Source organism: Zosterops lateralis (assembly GCF_965231275.1).
Source record: "Zosterops lateralis genome assembly, chromosome: 2".
In the NCBI taxonomy this organism is placed as follows: domain Eukaryota; kingdom Metazoa; phylum Chordata; class Aves; order Passeriformes; family Zosteropidae; genus Zosterops; species Zosterops lateralis.
In genome coordinates, this window is record NC_139763.1 from 6,521,145 (window position 1) to 6,540,573 (window position 19,429).

At 43.9% G+C, this 19,429-nt stretch overlaps 1 protein-coding gene and 1 long non-coding RNA gene across 2 annotated transcripts in view; one reads left to right on the forward strand and one right to left on the reverse strand.

The window, feature by feature from the left end:
- The window catches only part of LOC310923334, a 183,951-nt gene that overhangs the window by 38,518 nt on the left and 126,004 nt on the right, over positions 1-19,429 (forward strand). The window lies entirely within an intron of this gene.
- ICOSLG (inducible T cell costimulator ligand) lies at positions 4,057-18,469 on the reverse strand. Its single transcript, XM_083884584.1, has 8 exons — positions 18,345-18,469; positions 17,702-18,197; positions 14,483-14,523; positions 12,174-12,542; positions 11,403-11,687; positions 9,668-9,844; positions 8,578-8,613; positions 4,057-6,220 (listed from the first exon to the last, which is right to left on the reverse strand). Exons 1-8 carry the CDS (start codon positions 18,430-18,432, stop codon positions 6,210-6,212), a joined length of 1,503 nt encoding a protein of 500 aa, XP_083740710.1. The 5' UTR covers positions 18,433-18,469; the 3' UTR covers positions 4,057-6,209.

The following is a 19,429-nucleotide window of genomic DNA, read 5'->3' on the forward strand; positions in this document are numbered from 1 at the left end:
TTAAATCATTCCAGCTGGCCAGAGCAATGTTTGTCAATGGGAACTCTTCTTTAAGGGCCACTTTAGATAAAAATAAATTAAAACCCAACCGATATCCCCCACAAACCTTCATATCCTGCGGACTGGCAATTTGTCACTGGGCTGGACCAGATTAAAATTTTTTTTTTTTTTCTCCTCTTTTTCTTTCTTGTTCCTCCTTTAGGCTGGATCATATTGTCCCATACAAAGCAGCGTGGGAAGGCAGCTGCCTGCCTTATGGTAGTCATGAAAAATGTAACTGCAAATAATAAACAGATAATCGGCATTTAAACAGAACAGTTGCGCAAAGTTTGGGGGTTATTTATTTATTCACGTGTTTAATTATGTATTCTTTTAATTTTTCCTGCTCCAAGGCACCTACCCCTCAGCACTGGGTGGGCCCAGGACTCCAATGGGATCCCCACCTGCTGAGAAGAGACCTGGCACCAAGGCTCACCCTGACCAGGATCCTTGGAGATTTCTCTGTCTCCAAAGCCACTTCCTCAGCTTCTCCAGACCTTCAGTTTCTGGGCATGGTTTTGATGCCTTGGGATACCTGAAACAGAGACTGGACAGAACTAGAGAATAAAGTATTTATTGAAAGGCCTCCAGGATCCACCTTAGGCAGGACAGGAGCCTGACCAGGGCTACAACCAGGATAGACTTAGAATGGTCACAAAATGGATGACCAGTCACAAGATCTTACATTTTTATAAGTTTTGGTCCATTTGCATATTGGGGTTTAATTGTCCAATTACAGCTTCAGGTTGTGAGGTCCCATCCTTCTTATTCCTCCCTTCAGTCCACTGTTGTTTGTGCTTTTGGGCCTGAAAGTTTCCTCGGTCCTCAGCAGGAAAAGGATTTGTTTTGTCTCCCTACTCTGTGAAGAGAGCTGACTGACACTTAATATGAGGCTCACAACTACATCCCTAGGCAGCACAGAATCTGAAAATATGAAAGCTAAGGGTTAAGGCACCACTTTCCGTGTCAGCTGGTGCCAGGAGTTCAGGAGACCTTCCTGGAGTGGTGTCCTCACCTCCCTGCCTCACCCTGTGTGGAATCAATCAATAAATTCTCCTGGAATGTGTGGTCATTACCTGGCCAGCCATCCTGCCTTGTTCAGTAGCTCAGGAACCAACACAGGGGCTGGGTTTTTCTCATGGTTTTGATAAGAGAATTCAATAATGTGTCTTGAATAAGATAGCAGCTCTCTGTGCTGCAGACACAGCCAGATAGAAGTATGAGCATACCCAGACTTAGGTCATGAGAGCAGGGAAAACCAAACTAAAGGCTTTGAAAGACCAGATTTATGATGGGACTTGTAGAACTTTACTGACCCAGAGTTTAATCACACTGGTCTGAGCTGGTTAATAAGACTTCCAATGAGGTGATAAAGACATTTCATGTTTGCCTGCTGTTATAAAATTAGCTACAGTTCAGGCATTTTTGCACTTTTATTCCTTGACCTATTTTTTAGTTTCGGTAACTGCAATAACTGCAGTGGTGATGCATTTTACAAGTTAGATAACACAATAATGGTAAGTCTGACTGATAGAGGGATGAATTGAGAGTTGTAGAGTTGCTTCTAGTCTAGCATGATGCTGTGGAAAAGTCGTTTTTGCAAGCAAATTTGATCTTGTTTTGAAACTGCAGTCTCAGCCCTGTACGAGGTTTGACATGTGGCAGCATGGAGCTGGCAGGAGAAATGAAGAAGAAAACATCTGCAGTCACTCCCTGTTCACATTATGACTGTGTTACTGTTGCTTCTTACTGACAGATTCTTTAAAAATTTCCAGTTTGAATGAGAGATATCTTACATTTTTCCTCCTCAAAAAAAATTTTTAGAGGTGATCTTTTTTTGTACAGTGTAATCCCATTCAAAATTAGCAAAGAGCTTCTGTTGACCTATGATGTCTACTGGCGTGAATGCTACAAAAAAGCGGACTTTCCAGTCCAGCAGGTGGAAAAAGGTCTCCACAAGCTGGAGATATGAGTGTAAGCACCAAGTCAGCTGCAGGCAGCCTTGTGTGACTCTGAGCATGACTTTTGTGTTCAGGTTTGTCAATTATACGATCGTCCTCAGCAGCACTTCTTGGAATTAGAGACAAACAAGTAAGTAATTTATTAGTAAATTGTTGGGACCTATTTTGGGCAAGTTCAAAGGTCAGCCTAAGCATCCTTGATATATGAGAATCTATCTCTACACAGCAGTTTTCTGTGCCAGACTGAAATGAGAGACAGACTCTCTCCTAACAATATGCAAAAAAAGTGCTTGTGATTAATAGTAACGTCACATGTGGCTGCCAAGGACTTCCATTTGACAGCAGGGAGCATGGTTCAGATGCAGTAATTGTGCTAAATGGTGCTGATAACACAGGAAATGTTGGAAACATTTTTCCTGTGATGGAAGGTAATTGTACAAACTGACCTGCTGTCACAGAAGTGCATTCTGAAAGATGAATGGCATAGAAGCTACTGTTCTGCAATTCCCTGGGATGCCAGCTGCAGAGGAGATCACCCCAAAGAACATGTGGGGTATCTTTTATAAACACAGAATAGGTAAGTTGGGAAGGGATCACAGCTGGTCATCCAGTCCAATCTCCCTGCTCACACAGAGTCCCCTGGAATGGATTACTCAGGATTGTGTCCAGACAGCTTTTGAGCATCTCCAGGGAAGATCTCCAGTCTCTCTGTGCCTCCTGTTCCAGTGCTCAGCCACCCTCAACAAAAAGTTCTTCCTCATTTTCAGGTGGAACTTTCTGTCCACCAGTTTCTGCCTGTTCCTCTTGTCCCATCTCTCAGCACCAGGGAGCAGAGCCTGCTCCATGCTCTGACCCCTCCCTGCAGACAGTGACAGACATCGTGTCATTGCCCCTCTCAGTTGTGTCCCCCTGAGGCTGAACAGGCTCACCTCCCTCAGTGTTTCCTCACACTGAGCTGCTCCAGTCCCCCAGCCACCTTGGTACCTTTGTTCTAGACTTACTCCAGGAGCTCCACAATAATCCTCAAGTGGGGATTACATCAGATGACAATGATTCCATCCCATATCATACCATGAAGGCGGTGAAGGCGCTAATGCCCTCCATATATTGAGAGGAAAAGTCCCAAGAGCTTAACAGCTCTGGGGGTGGGGGTGTTTTCTCCCTGTGGAGTTAGGCTGTACCCACTTGTTCTTTAGAGCAGTTCCTCTTCCTCTGGAAAAGAGAGATGTTAGAGAAATTACACTTGGGGGTAATGTGACCTTTTGTGCATGTTTGCTGTGAATACGAGAAAGATTCACTTTGCAAGTTGGGAAAGCAGCAAATAAGTTTTTTTAACATAGCACAACAGCTACTGAGAACACTTTGGAGTCAGGGTAGCTGGAAAAAGGGAATGCTTTTTTGAGCAAGAGATGTATTTCAGTTCTTGCAGGTAAAAAGATTTAAACAGTGAATTTGACAACAAGACAGATGGATTCAGATCACTAAGTAGCAACACATGTTTTCCCTTGGGGCTTTCCATTTGTGGTTTACCAGCCATGCCACAACAAAAGTCTTTTGCTATTCTGTGAAAGTGAGTCCATTTATTAGTCTTCCTCCAAAGCTGCATCAACTGTTGCTTTCCTGTGTTTGTGTTTAAGTGAGCTGCTGTTTTTAATGAGGAAAATCAGGGGGATGCTGGTGCTCATGAGCAAAACTGGTCTGGGGGAGAGCAATGAGCTGGTTTCAGTTCTGGCAGCAGGATTGTGGCTGTACCTTTGCTCTGCTTGGGGTTGTAAAGTTGGGTGAGAAATGGATGAATAAGCCCAGGCTTAGTGCTGCTTTCAGGCTACTGTCTGGCTTTCATGGAGTTTGTTGTGTTATTTGAGGGATATTATTTGTGTTATTTGTGTGAGCCAAAATAAAGCAAAGGTGGTCAGCTCTGTGCTGTGTTTGTCTCCCCTTATCTGAGGGCTTTGAACAGGAGCACTGAGGGACGTGGCTAAAAGTAAAACTGCCACTTTAGGTGGGGGCAATGGCTTGGATTGACTTGTCTCTGTGTGTTAGATTTAGTCAAACATCCAGAAGAATTAACAGATTTTATTTACAATATAAACATGGCATGTGGAGATAAAAACAGTTATTACAAAATTCCCAAGGCATTTGAATGGTAACAACTGTCATCTAGGATTTATATCCTCCAAGAATAGTAGCTGGAATGTGACCCTTTGTGCATGTTTGCTATGAATATGAGAAAGATTCACTTTGCAAGTTGGGAAAGGAATAAATAAATTTTCTTTGACATAGCACAACAGCTATTGAGAACAGACTTCAGAGCCAGGGTGGCTGGAAAAAAATAGCTGGAACCGTAAGCTAAAATGCAAGCACAGATTTTGAAAGAGAAGGATTTTGTATTTAGGTGTATCCATGAAGTAGCCCAGAAGTAAGAAAATCTAACTAGTCTAAATTTGTTTTAATACCATATTGCAGAGTGACTGCTAAGTCACTTCTTACATCTCTGACCCATTACAGTTGCAGAATATAAAAGTGGAAAACTACTTGTAGGAAAGGCTTCTGTCAGGTACAGCAGCACCAGAGGCTGTACAAAACAACTTCATGTGACAGAAAAGGAGGAAATGCCTGCAGGACTTTTTACTGAACCACTAGGAAATGGTTACCCTGCACATCTGCACAGATGTTCACATTTTTGAGGTATCTGCAAGCTTTCCTCAAGCAGATTCCCTTTAGGGTACACTGAAGACTAGATTTGGACTCAGAATTGGATTCTAGACTTGGATTCATGGACATGAGAGAAGCACAGCTACTCAGCTGAGAATCTCCCTGAGGGCATTGCTTGGACAAAGGAAAACTGCTGCACTATTGCCAAATGGTCCTGGTTCCGTGTGATGTGAGTACAACAGAAAGCTGATCTTGACATGAAAAAAAAATCAGTGTCTGAGCTCAGATTTGACACTAGAGTGCCTCTCACACACACGGCAACAATAAACAAGGCTATGACTTATTCACAAAAATGATGCAATTTTAGTTTGGCAACTGGTGCAGGAGAGGTCAAGTGTTTGCAGAGCTCAGCTTGAAACAATAATTTCCACCTCTTCGTGACAAGATGGGGAAACTGTCCCAATGGGCAAGAGACCTAGTAAAAATTCCTCCTCCTTCAAAATTTCAGATCATCAGCAAAGTTTACTGTTTTGCTATTTTCAGCCAGTCAGTTTGCCTGACTTGGGGCTGAAACAGCCAAGGCACAAGAACTGGCACAAGGAAAATACAGTTCTTGGCTTTCTGGACATTCATGGACAACACACTGATAGAATTTGTTCTTTCTTTTTTGTTTTCTTGTGTGCATGTAAGGATGAGACACAAGCACAAGTTCAGTTTAAAACCTTGAGTTTAAAATCCTCCCTGGAAGCCACGGGAAAGTGCTTAAATAAAGATTGAGCTGAATCAAGCAGAGCTCAACCACAGTTTTTGTTCCATCCTGAGAAGGGTAAGTCCAGGTAACATGACATTAACATAGCAGAGAGCACTATTTTTAATTGGTCAGATTTCCACAGCTTGTTTTTTCTCACAGCTGGCTCCTGTTAAAAGTGGAAGTCCCCTTTTTGGTGGAATATTTGGTGAAAACCAAAATGTTGCTATTAAGGCTTAAAGAAGGCACCTTCCCTTATGATAACACATTCAGTATTTGACCCCATTAGAGCAACTCCTGTTTTTGGAGAACTGGGTCAAATCCTGCCTGGTTCTGCACACAGTAGCAGCTGGTGAAAACAGAGAGTGAAAGGATTATACTCTAGAGAGGGAAACATGGAAGGGGTCACAAATCTCATTCTGCAGAGTCCTTCAGTTTTCTTTCTTTGTTTTAGCTGCCTTTCTTCACACACAGTAGTCATCCTTAGGGTAAGGTGACAGCAAGAACATCCCATGCTCCTGAAACGTGGCTGCTTCTGCTCCTGCCAGTCCTCAAGGATCATGATGAGAGACTGGGCAGTCACCAGCTTGCAGTGGTCTGGCACAGAGCAGCTGAGTCACAGGCATTCTGCTTTCCCCAGTGCTCAAATCACTGACAATCACAGTGATTTTTTTGAGTTTGGTTTTTTTTTTGCCATCTCTCTTGGCAGAAATCTGTCACTTGTATTACAAACAATGCTGCCACTGAGGGAGTGATGCTTCTCTTGACACACCTCCAGCTGCCCAAACTGTTGGCAGAGCTTCCATTTAGGCAGGTGCTGTAAAAACCAAATAATTTATTTTTTATAAAAAAATAGACAAAAATCTTCCCCAGAAATACTCATTCCTATCATGGCTTTTACTACATAACCAGTGGAACAAGCTGCACAGTTATGGAAAAGAGATATTCATGCTGCTGAGAGAGAACTGACTGGGGAGAAGTCCTGCCTGGATACCCAAGACACTGGGGGCTTTCTGTCCTCATGCCACAGTCTGGAAGTGCCTCTCTGTGCAAATGGAAAAAGTGCCCTTCCTTGTGAAGGGATGTCAGTGTCACCTTGGGTTCATTTAAAACTATTTCAGAGAATGAGATGCAAAAAGCCTCTCTGTGGCCAAGAGAAAACAGCTTCCCCAGGCTCCTCTCAGGAAATGAAGTGATTCCTTCAGATAATAGTTCAGAATTGCTCCAGCTCTGAATTTTTCCTCAGCAGAGCATCCAGCCCCACTGACTGTAATGAGTGACTGGAGAGACTTTTCCTTACAATCTGCCTTCCTCCCAGTTTCCAAACTCTTTTTAGCCTGTGTAACAGAAAAGGTAGTTCCAGTATCTCATGTTGGTTTGCAGTATTCAAGATTCTCACTGCCATGAAACAACCTGACCTTCTTCATGAGGTGCCAGAAGCAGAAGTGCATTTACAGCAGCATTGAAAAGCAAAATGCTGTGGGGCAGAGCATCCCCCTGGATGCACCTCCCCAGGGCCTTACCCCCCATCCACCACACATAAGAGGATTGAAAATACCAAATAATGATTGAATTAGGCTAGAATTTCTCCCAGAGCCCATCTTTTGTACTAAGGTAGTACCAGCTTTATTTCTAAATAATTTCTGACAGGTTTTCTCTTTTGTTCAGAAAACACAAAGCAATAAACCTGTACTGATGGAAACTTTATAGTCAGGACAAATTCTGCCTCAATGCTCAACTACTATTACCCTTAGACAGTTTCTTCTAACATTTGGCTTAAATATCCTTTGTTTAAGTCTGTTGTGCATGAAGTGCAGTGTCAGCTGGGTTAGCACAATAAATAACTTGTCCCATCCTCTGAAAAGACACTCTGAAGAGGGTTGTTATTGTGTCCTCAGTCAGCCTGGCCTTCTTCAGCCTAAACAGACAACCAGTCTCTCACCAGAGATCACATTCCCTGGGCCATTTCCATTCCTCTGGTATTGATCCAAGTTGCCCTTAAATTAGGACAACATTAGGCCATGTCCAAAACATGGCCCTCAGAGGGGGGACAGCTTCTGTCATCAGAGAGCCACCAAAGCTGCTGTCCCACCTCCTCTTCCACAAATGGAGTGGAGAAATGACAAGAAAAAAACTGCATCTGGAAGGTGCCCTTGCTTTGTTCCTAATGGACAAATCATGCTACAGCAACCTTCAATAAAAGATAAATATTTACTCTCATTTATGTCACAGAGGGTTTTTTTTACTAATAGGCTAAGTCCAGGGGTATAACCAAGAAGGGCCTTGTATAAGTAAGTCTGGAGAAGGAAAGTTGACCCTAAATGAGCTGTTTGTTTTACGATAATGCAGTTCCCAGGAACAAAAGGAGAAAATATCTCTTTATTTTAATAAGAAAATCCATCATCCTCCACAGATTATGCTCTGCAGGAGGGAATGCAATCCCTGTTGATGCTTAGCAAACACAAATGTTGGGGATCAGGCTGCAGTCTGGAAAATAACTGACCATTAACCCATGGTCAAGTTTCCATGACTGTCAAGGAAGCTTCACAAGAATTTTTTAATTTAAGGGTTATTTTTCTTCTGCTTGTTACTATGAACTGGGTACATTCACAGCATCTGCTGCAGCAAACTATGCTTTAACTACTACAGTTTTAGTGAAAATACAGTATTTTCTGCCTGTTCTGCAGAGACACACAGGCAACAGTCATTACCTTCAGTAGAAACTACCAAATGAGATATCAAATAAACAGATACTTCACCCTGTACTCTTGCAACTCCACTGTCCAATTTCTTTTTCAAATCTGCCTTCATTTTTTTTTCACTTTTTATTTTCCTCTACTATAAATAACAAATGGATTTGCAAACCAGCTGGCCTGCAATATTGCATTCTTGCTCATAAAAATATCAACATGTTGAAGGTCTGAAGAGCATGTTTTTTCTAGGAAAGGAGGGGTTTTTTTTTAAATTTGGTGTATATAGGCTAAGGTTCACAGACATGATGCAAATGATGTCCCTGTATCCCAGTTAAAGACCAGCTAGGATGTAGTGCCTAAAAAAATACTTCAGTTTTATTAGCCAGCAAGTCTAATGTAAATGCTTGTGCTGAACTTGAGTACTGAAACTATGACATTAAGCCACTCAAAACTAACAAAATAATATATTTTTAATACTTACAGTTGAGTCCTCCTTGGTCATCTCTTGGTTGGACATCTGTTGAAACAAATGCATGGGTTTCAGCACGTAGGATAGATAACCACAGTCTTCAGAAAAAAGAGATTAATATTGAGCAACATCCAGCAAAGCTGAGGGTTCAATGTGCTAAAGGTTCTGTAAAATGCAGTCCAATATTCTATTTGCTTACAACCCAGGCTATTTCAGAAAGGAGAGATTTTGGGATTGAAGCAATAGCCCTGCTCCCTGTTTTGGGACAGAGTCCTGCCTTACTCTTAGGTTGTTTCTGAAGGAAGGATGTGACTTCTACAAGAGTTGCTACAGACCCTGGACAAGATCACTACCCTGCTTTCTCCTGATCTTTTCTAAGGCACCCAGGCTTGCTAACATTGAGGAAGAGGGGAAGGACTGAAAACATGGATTGTCCTTGTCCATGAGAAGTGTGGCTGTCCCTGCTCTGTCCCTTAGATGTTTGCTCCTGGAGAGCTGCAAAGGGGCCCAGAGCAAGTGCTCGGCTACATTGGCAGACTCAGCCTGGTCCACAAGAGGTCTTTTAGAGCTTTTTTTAGAGTCACACACATGGGCAAATCCAGCTACACAAGGGTGCACATGTGTCAATGACATCAGCTACATTTCTACTTGACCCCAGCAGGACCCTGACCCTTAATCATCCAGCCAGTGACCCTAAACCTCTCAGGAATGAATCATGCTCTGATTTATGCTTCAAGCTGTGCTAAGCTGAGCAAGCTACTGACCCCAGTCCTGTTTCATGCCATCTGTCCAGAAAGAGCCTGCAGGAATCACAGCTGACAAACCATGGCCTGAACAGACACAAACCTGAGTTACTCTCACATCCAGAAATTAATTCCTGTGAGGCTCAGACACAAGAAGAGAAAACTATGGAGTAATATATCCTGGGGTACTACATTTCCTCCCCAGGACTCCCCAGGTTTTTGATAATGCCATGATTTTCTGCTGCCATGTGCAGGTAGCTTAGTCATACTTTCTCTCTTCCTGTTGGATAACAATAAGTATTTTGGCAAGCGAAAGTGATTCCTTATAATCTGGTCATGCAAATGAAGTGTCTCATTACCTCTATAGGCCACAAGCCTAGAGGACCTCCTTCTCCACAGCCAGCAGATTAAAGCAGTTAGAACACCTATCAGAAAGACAATGCTAATGATGCCAGCTGCTTGAGCACCTCGTCCTTTTTTTCCTAGGTTTTCATCACTTTCTGTCCCAGAATCACTGATTTTCTTCTGCTGAGTATCTGGAATAAAATAGAAAATGATGCCATAAGGTGTAAATGTTGACATCTCATACCAGGCAAATATTTCACCATGTGTTACATGCATAAAAAATTCTGAAGAACTAAAAACTTGTGGTATTCATATCACTGTGATTTTAGTGATTCCTTCTGAGTGAGACACATCTCTAACTAATGATGTCTAAATAACCAGTTTACTCTTCCCTGTCATCATAATGCATCCATCCTTCCTTCTGCCTTTTTCTTCTTTCCTTCCAGCTTTCAGAGACTGTATGTTTGGGGTTGTATCTAGATTCAGTTGAAAATAAATCTATACAGAATCTATAATGTAAATCTGATGGTATCCAGAAAAATGGGTAAAAATCTGTTTCCCTGAAGCTAGTGAAGAGTCTTCATTCATGAAGGTTTCAAATCACATCTCTTACTTTTCAAGTGCAATTGTGAGACTTTAAAAAAAACCCCGAAATATAGTAATATGAAGGTCTTTTCCCTCAGAAGAAAGCATGACAATGCCATTAGGAAACTAATAATGAGGTTACTCAGTTTTCATTTAATTTGGGATGACAGCACAGTGTATTATCACATAAACACTCTACTGTGCAACTTCTGCTCATGTGTTCAATTTTTGTTCCTGGAAATAGTTGATATCATTTGCCTGCATTCATGGGATCAGTGTTTGGGGTGTTCAGGTAAATTAGTTGTGGGTACCCAGCTACAGTTATGGAAATATTCCACCTCCTTGCACAAGGGTGCAGAGAGCTGTGAGAGAAAAGGGTGGCTGGAGGCAGGACCAGGAACAGCAGTGAGATCAAACAGCCACCTCCAGCCTTCCCACTCCAGACAGATTCTCTACACAGCTTTTTGGGAATAATGAACTGCAGCAGTGGTACTGAACAATAACTTCTTAATAACTTGTTTTTTAAAAAGAGCTTTCTAGTTTTGTGAAGAGTTGAGTGACTAAATACTTGCTTTTACTATCAATCATCACATCAGCAATAATTAGCACATTATACTTGTGCTGTCATAATAAATTATATTTGTGCTGTTAGTTACATTGTTCTATTGAGCTCATATTGCCCATTTGCTGCAGACCAAGTCTAAGTCATGCACTGTATTAAATTGAGTTTTGGAAACTGAAAACTGAACTTTGGAACTAGGCAGAATAAAAAGCAAATGTGAGTGTTGCAAGGCCATTGGGTAAGGGGTCAGAAATCATGGATCTGCTGTCTTGTGGCCCCTATAAAACACACCCTGACTCCTCAAACCATCATGTTCCTGAGGAACTAAAAGGTTAAGCTCAGCAACTGCCTTGGATGCAGGAGCTTCTCAGTGCTGTTGTCATAACACACTTGGTGGGTTATTCACTTCAGTGTGGACAAATTAAACACCAAGTTCATGGCTAAGCATAACTGGAGCTCAAAACAAAGCCCAAGATCTTCTCAGAACATTCTGGAACTACTGAATTAATGCACAGCTCTCGTTAGTGTGCATCTACAGACAGAGACATGCTGGCTGATATTCCTGCTACCTAGAAAACGTGAGGCAGCATGAAGGAACTTACAGTTGGCTGACAGATTTTCCTGCAGCATCTCATTTTCTATGGAGCACTCTATTTGCATGTTAGAAGTGGCTTTCACCTTCAGTGTGCTGAAAACACTGAAAGTACCATCATCATGGGATATGATCTCTGTTTTTGATGGAGACAGGTGACTGTTGTTCACTTTATTGATCCAGTAAACGTTGGGCTTTGGGTACCCATTGCCAGACCTGCAGTTGAAGGTCACCTCCTCTCCAGTGCTGTCACTGTTTCTTATTGGTCCACTGAGTATTGGCTGGCTGTAGCTGGCTGGAGAGCAAGAAGGAAAAAAATTGGTTGTTGACATTTTGAAACATACTAGAAAGGCAACATTTTAAGAGGGATTCTGAGGACAAACTGCTGGATTTCACGCCACCTTCACGACTTGAAAGAGAAATGCCTGCAGGTTTGGTCTGTAAGCCAGAGAACTGAGATAATCACTGGGAGGGCAGAAAGCTAAAGCCAAACCCAAAGGAAGAAAGGACCAACTTAAGCTGCTGTCACCCATCACATACAAGACTCCTCATATCCATGAAAAACAAGAAGAAAAGAAACACACACTGGGCAAACAGTTTTTACATGCTTTCTCCCAGGTTAACATTCCCTGTCTGTAACATTTAAATTAAACAGAACTTAATTTCAGCAAAGGGCAGAAGTCTGTTTCAAAAATTAAAGATACGCTTAAATATAACATTGAAATAGCACAAATTTGAAAAGCAGAAATGAGAATCTGAGGAAAGTGACACAAGTTCTTACCTGCTAAACTGAGAACCACTTCTTCCTCGTGGATCACAATGGGACGGTCAGTTTTCTCCTGCACTACACATTTGTATGTATGTCCATCACTCTGGCTGACATTTAGCAACAGCAGAGAAAAATCACCATCTCCCAACCTATCCCAGAACAACTGAGTCCTGTCTTTAAAGCGAATACACTGATTGCTGTTGTTATCTTGGCCAGAGATCAGTGCATGTACAACTGAACACTTTTCTTGATAGGAATCATCAGCTATTTGCCAATACACCCGTAGACGTTTTAATTGCAAGGTTTTTTCGTTATAAATGCAGCTTAGTGTGACGTTGTCTCCAAGTTTACTGACGATGTTCTTCTTCTCTAGTGCAATAACTACAATATTAAAAGAGAGAGAGAGAAAAAAATGGAGGTTATGTGGGGAAAAAAGTAATTATTTTCAAGTACATTCTATTGCATATGGACTCCAATATTAGTTTTACAGCAGCTGGGTGAGTGCTCTCACTTCATAGTCATTCCTACCCCCCAAGTTTCCAGTGGCTAATTCTCTCCGTGTCCATTTGTCTGTGCGTTGTCCAAAGGGATCTTTTTTCTGAAAGCCAACCAGTCTTAATCATTCCTACCCCATGGATACCCATGTTTCACTTTGTGCACTGACTGCAGGCACATATCCAAATCCTAATGCTTTAGGAATAACTTCTTTCTATACTTTTTTTTTTAATTAAGAAAAAATGCCAAACCACTGCACTTAAATCACAAGAAGTGGAAACATTGATAAGAAAGAGTGCTGCCATTATTTTGAGACCCAAAAAAATTAAGAAGGGGAATAAAGGCAGCGTCTCTCAAAGCCAGCACGACAAAGCAATCACATTTTACTGCTACTTTCAGTGACACCCTCTCAACAAACACACTCAGCTGGCAAACCAGCACACCCAGATACCTCTATTCATTAAACATTTACATCTTGAAGGTCACTTGAGGCAAAGTGAGGACTGTATTTGGCTTCCAGGACAATTTTCCTGCCTTCCATTCATGGAAAAAAGGCGTTCCCAGCTCCGTGTGAGCAAAGCAAAGGTACAAGGGGACTGAAAGCTGATGCAGAAAGCAGAGCTCAGTGAGTCCCACAGGGCTGGGCAGCTCTGCCCACAGCCTCCCTGCTGGACCCATCACCTCCAGAGCAGCAGCAAAAACCAGCTGGTGCAGCAGGTTGGTGGCAGCAAAGCTGTGTTTGTGTGTCAGGCAAGAGGGGGTCAGGCATGGGGCTGGGTGGGAGAGATTACACCTGGGGGGAGGGATTATGTGGGTGGATGATTGAGGGAAAGGAAGATGACAGGAGTGGAGGTTCGGAAATGCAGAAACACTGTGGTGAGGTAGGAGGGAGGTGGTAACATTAAAGGGGGATCTGTCTTTGTGAGGGCTGGACTCAGAAACAGCTCATCTACACATCTGAGTTGGGCACCCTGGTCTAAAAACACCACTGAGGCAGACACAGTGCTTGCAGGGAGAAAGGCAGGATGTTTACCAGGCACTTCCACAGGGACTGGAAGCATCAGGCTTGAACTGCAACACAATTTCTTGGCTCAGATTTTGGGAAACCCCTTGGAACAATAGGAAAAAGTAATGTCCTGGCAAGATGGGCGCAGCTCCATCACTGGCCAGAAACAGGCCAGCCAGCATCTATTGAGGCTGAATCTGGTACAGTTTGTCCTGGTATTGGGGCCAGGAGTTTCCTTGGTGCCTTTGTTGAAGTCCTTCTCAGTGATGAAGCAAGAACAGAAGAGAGAACTCTAAAAACATTGAAATAGCACCAGGTGGTGCAATTTAATTCTACCTTTGTTTTGCAAGGGATATTTTAGAAGCACAATAAAAGTAAAATTACTAACAGTAGGAGTAAATTTATTACTAATAAGTAGTAGTAAAATTACTAATATTAGCTACTTGACACAGTGACATATAATTCTACTCTTGAGTATACAGGCATGTTAGATCTGCTTATCAGCAGCTCTTATTACTCCACTTCTAAGGCCTTTGTTGACAGAGATAAGTACACAGGGAGGTCTCTGAAGCAAGCAAAGCAATCTGAGCAAGAGCATCCATAGGGTCCCTTGCTGTTCTCTGCAGTGAAACTGATAGAAATTGATTGTGTCTTCTTTCCCTGTTGCATGTCAGAAAAACATTTCACACTGAGGAATTCTTCAGTATCTTGTAGAAAACACAGAGATCTTTGTATTGTGCATTTCACAATTACATTTGCCTTTGGCCAAACACATTAAAGGAAGGGCAGTTAATTTTTTACTGAGTTTTTCTGAACTTACCAGCTTTCAGGAAATGAAGGAGCAGTAACAGAAACCCGTACCTAAAATGAAAAGCAAACAAGTGTCACAGCTGACTTTGCATCTCTGTTGTTTAAATAAGCAACAAACCCAATTTTGATTGTTTTAATATAGTGGCAGAAGTAGGTAAATTAGGTACTGCTCCAGTGTAATGCCCCATTAAGTATTTGCATTTTCGACAGCTGCAAAACTTCTGTTTATACAACTCAGCAGTGGTTTGGTGGCCAAGGCCACAAATAGCAGCAAAATGCACTAATATTGGAATCAGGGTACAGGGCATGAAGCTGGTGTTGGGCCTGTCTTATCTTCTGAAAGAATCAATTGACTTGCTGGATAAACAGGCTCTGGAGGCTTTGTGGGTCACTGGGAAGGAGAGTGGCTGCACAGGTTAAACCCCAGGGTTTCCAATCTTTTGCTGGAACTCCAGGAGTTGTGGTTTTGTCTGGTTAAAGGACAAACGGCAGCTGACCATGCTGCCCACCAGGTTGTTCACTCAGTGAAAATGCGTAAACAGGAAACCTGCTGATAGTGGAGAGCTGTGTAAAGTTTTTTTTGCTGGAAAGAATTTGGTGTGTTTGATCACTCAGGAGTGGCAAATCTGTGCAAGAGTTTCCCCAAAGGAAAGGATGTCATAGGAAACCCAGTTTAACCCATCTACAAAGTCCAAGTGATCTCATCCCTTTATCTTTTAGGAAGATGAATGGACAGCACTTCCCTTTCAGTTGCTTTAAAATAGCCTTTCACCACTGCACCTAATTACACATTGTGCTCTCCTTCCTCCAGACTGCTGTAGGAAGGGAAAGAAGATGATGGAAAGGTTTTGGGATGAGAACAGTGTGGCTGCAGTTGCCCACCTTGATGCTGCCCCAGGTGCAATAAGGTTGCAAAGCTGAGCTAATGGGCAGAGTGGCACTGGGCTGTCACCAGTGAACCCAGTGAACATTTGCAGGCAAGGCTGAGGGGTCTCACTACCCAGGTACAGCTGGCTCCCTTCCCCTGGTGTTCTCAGCCTTCAGGCACTGAGCCCTGGGCTGGGGAAAAGGGACAGCTGCTCCCAGCAGGTCATTTCCATCCAGGATTGAGCTCCAGAGTCTCCCACCCAGACCTGTCACTGCCTTCCCTCCAAACGAACCCTGCCCTGCCCTCCTCCCTCCAATCCCTAACCTAAGCTCACTCCCCAGCAGCCTTTTCTCACTTTGCTGTGCTTTGCAAAATCACCCCTCTTCCAGGCTTCCTGCCCTTTCCTCACAGGTTCTGCTCCTTTTTCCAGCCAGGCACAGGAATTCACACATCACTTCCCAAGCACAGCTTTGCTTCTGCCCGGCTTTACCCCCACCACTGCCAGGGCACAGCTTGAGGCCCCTCTACTGCAGAGCAGTCTCTCTAATTCCCACCTGCCTCCCAAGAAAATAAACATCTTCCCAAACATATTCAGCTTCCCATGCAGAAAGCAGAGGACATTCCTGACACAAAATCCACCTCTACTTGAAGCCTCATTTCCAGAGACTGAGGTGGAGAAACTTTAGGGGAGAACCAGCCTGACCCGTATTATTTGTATGAAGAAAACACTTTATTTTCTTTTCCTGCGTCCTTTGAAATGATTTGATAGATGAAGCTTGAAAAGCTTAAGCGGATTCCCAGTGTGGAAAGTTTCTGCTCTATTACTTCAGTAAATCTGCAATCAGTCTCAAAGGAAGTCTCCCAAGGAAACACACCTAAACATTCTGCTCTGTCTCTGACAGTGGCTTTTACACATGGTATTTTATTCCTATTTACACATTTGTATTTTATTCCTGTTTTATTTTTTACACTGTGCAGGAGTCATCACTTTTGTGCCAGGCTTGTAGAGGTCTGTCTTGGCAAGCTCAGATCATGTAGTCCTCAATCTTTCTCAATCCCATGCCTGTGTTTGTTTAATTATTCTCCACCCAAGTCAGAACTTATGGATATAGCAACTCATTTGAATAGAATGATAACAATAACTGACTGATCTTTTTGGGACTCTCTAGGGAATTTCCCATGGTAGCAGGCATTTGCTAGTGTCAACAGACATTTAGATATTCAGCCATATATGTGTATACAAAGTGGATCTTGATTCCTTATTTTAGTAAATGATGCCACAGTCAAGGTGGGACAGATCCAGAGATGCCCCATCCTCCTACTTGGAGGAAGTTGCTGCTGTGGTTTGTGGGGCATTGTCCCCACGATGTTCCTCTGGAATAGCTTTATTTCCAAACTTTAATTCCAAGCTTTAATTGGAAAAAGGGAGAAATGCCCTCCCTGCAGAGAAACCTCCCTTTTGCCCTCTACATCCACTCAGCTCCTGTGTCCATCACACCAGCAGTGAGCTTAATTATTTGCTGGCATAGCTGCACTACCTTCTTTGGGTCTTGCTCTCCTAACTTTAAAAAAGTACTTTAATTTTTTTTTTTTTTTTTTTTTTTTTTTTTTTTTTTTTTTTTTACTGTTTCAATTCTTTCCCACACCTTCCTCTTCTGCAAGTTTTTTAAAATGCCGTGTGAAAAAGGAGAAAGTTGCACTTCCCCTTTCATACATCCTTGCTGATGATTCACTCCTCTTGGAGATGATTCTTCCTACCAGCACCTTTGCCTTTTCATCCTAAAGCCGTGGGATGCTGCTGCTGTGGCACGCTCTAGCCAGGCAAGAGATATCCTGCTGCTTGCAATAGCGAATTTGGGGGCTTTGCTCCATTGCTGAGACCCACTTTGTCCCCTCACCTTGTGGCTCTTCTCGATCAGGGGGTGCCCTAAGCGGGTCACTTTTCTAACACCCGCTGTAAAGCAGCGCTACCCTGGGCAATAAACCCTAAGTGGGTCATATCCCATCGCAACCCTTCAGCTGAAAATATCCATCAAAGCCCCGTTCATTGCCAGGAGCCCTCGATGGCCGTGCACGGACAGGGGACCCCTGCCCGGGCTGACGGGGAGCTCTGCGGCTCCGCTCCCGCCTGTGTGGAATATATCCCATCCTTCTGGTCGGCAGGACCATCTCCGCAGCCTGTCCCTGCTCCGGGGGTCGCCCCTGACTCCAGTTAAGCAGTCCAACCCCGGCCAGCGCTTTCCCTGCCCGCTGCAGCAGCAGAATTCCCGTTTCCCTAAGGGGGATGCTCATCCCCGCCCGGGAGCCGCCGCCGCGTCCCCCCAGCGCGCCCGGAGCCCCTTCCCCGCGGCCGGGACTCACCGTGGCGGCTCCATCGTGCCCGAGCCGTGCCGAACCAGCCGTGCTGAACCCAGCCGAGGCGAGCAGCAGCAGCTGCCCGTTTTTGGGCCGTTCCCTTTTCCCTCCCACGCGTCCCCCGGCGGGGATTTCCGCGCGGTGCGGAGCGGAGCGGAGCGGGGACCCGGCACGGCCCGGCCCGGCCCGGGTGTGGTGGGCTCAGCACCCGCCCATCCCACTGATCCCTTCCCAGAGCCCCTCAGTGCCGCGGGATGGGGTTCCCGGCTCTGCAAATCCTTTTTCTCCGCTAATCCATGTCCCCTGCAGGGAGGACCGTCCCCGCCAGGCGGGACACCTCTCACCGCTGCTGGGGAGCGCTGGGGAGCCAGGGCTGGGCAGCTTTTGTCACAGCACGGCGACAGCAGAGTCCTCTTGGCTCTGGGAGGGGCTGGAGATCTGTCCCCGAGCCCCGGGGCAGGGCAGGGACTGCGCCCTGTGAGCTCCGGGAGCGCCAAGAATCCTGCGCGGGAAGCGGGAAAGTTGTGTTTCAATTAGGTGTTTCAATTAGGTGTTTCAATTAGGTGCATGTTTGCATAAATGGCACATTTATTCTATATTTGTATTTTGTAAATAGCTAAGTGGGGTTTGATAGAGAGCAGAGCCACACCTGGAGCTGCCGTAGGTGTGTGTTGGTGAGGGGGTTTTAGCACCACCCGGGGATTGAAAGCTGCGGTTCTCAGTGTGGGCAGTTTCATTTTTGGCTCATCATCAGTGGCTGGGTTTGCCTTTGTTTGTTGTCGGGAGCTTCAGCCCAGCTGGGACCTGTTTGCCAACGTTTGTGACACACGAGCCCAAAGCTGTCAGAGCAACAATGGTTAACTTCTGCCACGTTCATGTTCTATTTTTTTCTTGGTTTTAGTCACCCTGGGAATGTGATTACGTTGTGCACAATGAAATGAAACTGGGGTTGTGCAAGACCCGCAGGTCTCAGCGCCATTTCCGCTGGCAGCAGCAGCAGCAGCAAGGGGGGGGATTTCAGTTTTGCTCTTAAAGCTGACACTGCTTCAGCCTCTCTGCAAATCAGCGATCAGTTTGGCTTAAATCTGTGTAAAATTTAAAGGAAGAGAAACTTTCCTATGGAATGATGCCTGAATCAGAACATATATCCATCAGCCAGTTCATGTCTTTCACTGAAATGTTTCCTGATGGGAGATCTTCTTTTAGGAACTATTCTTTTGCTATTTTAGGTGTTGTTTTTAATAACAGGCATTTGGTGAATGGGGATTCACATGGAATCAGTTCTTTATGGTTAAAATCTTCCTAAATTTTAAATTGTATGAGTTTATATGACTTTTTACAGTTCTGGATATAATTTTTTTCCTTCTAAGATGCATAATTTGAAAGAACTCTTCTGCTGTTCTTTGCAATGGTTTCTATCTGGCTTTTTTCATACATATGGACCAGTTTTGGTGGAAAGAAATTTCCCAATAAGCAAGAAAGGCAAATGTGTCTCCATAGCCAGGAATCTCTTAAGAATTTGGAAAGGTCAGATTGCAAACCTCTTTGCTGCCTGCATCAGAATATGGAATATGGATTGCCTGATGAATTGTTGATCTATAAGGCAACTTTGTCTTCTATTTCCCTTCTAAATGGTGTTCATGAAGGCTCAGCCTCAGGCAGGTCCTAACTTGCCTCTACCTGCAGAAGTCCTCAGGGGACATGAAATGTAAGGATGTTCTTCTGCCAGTGACT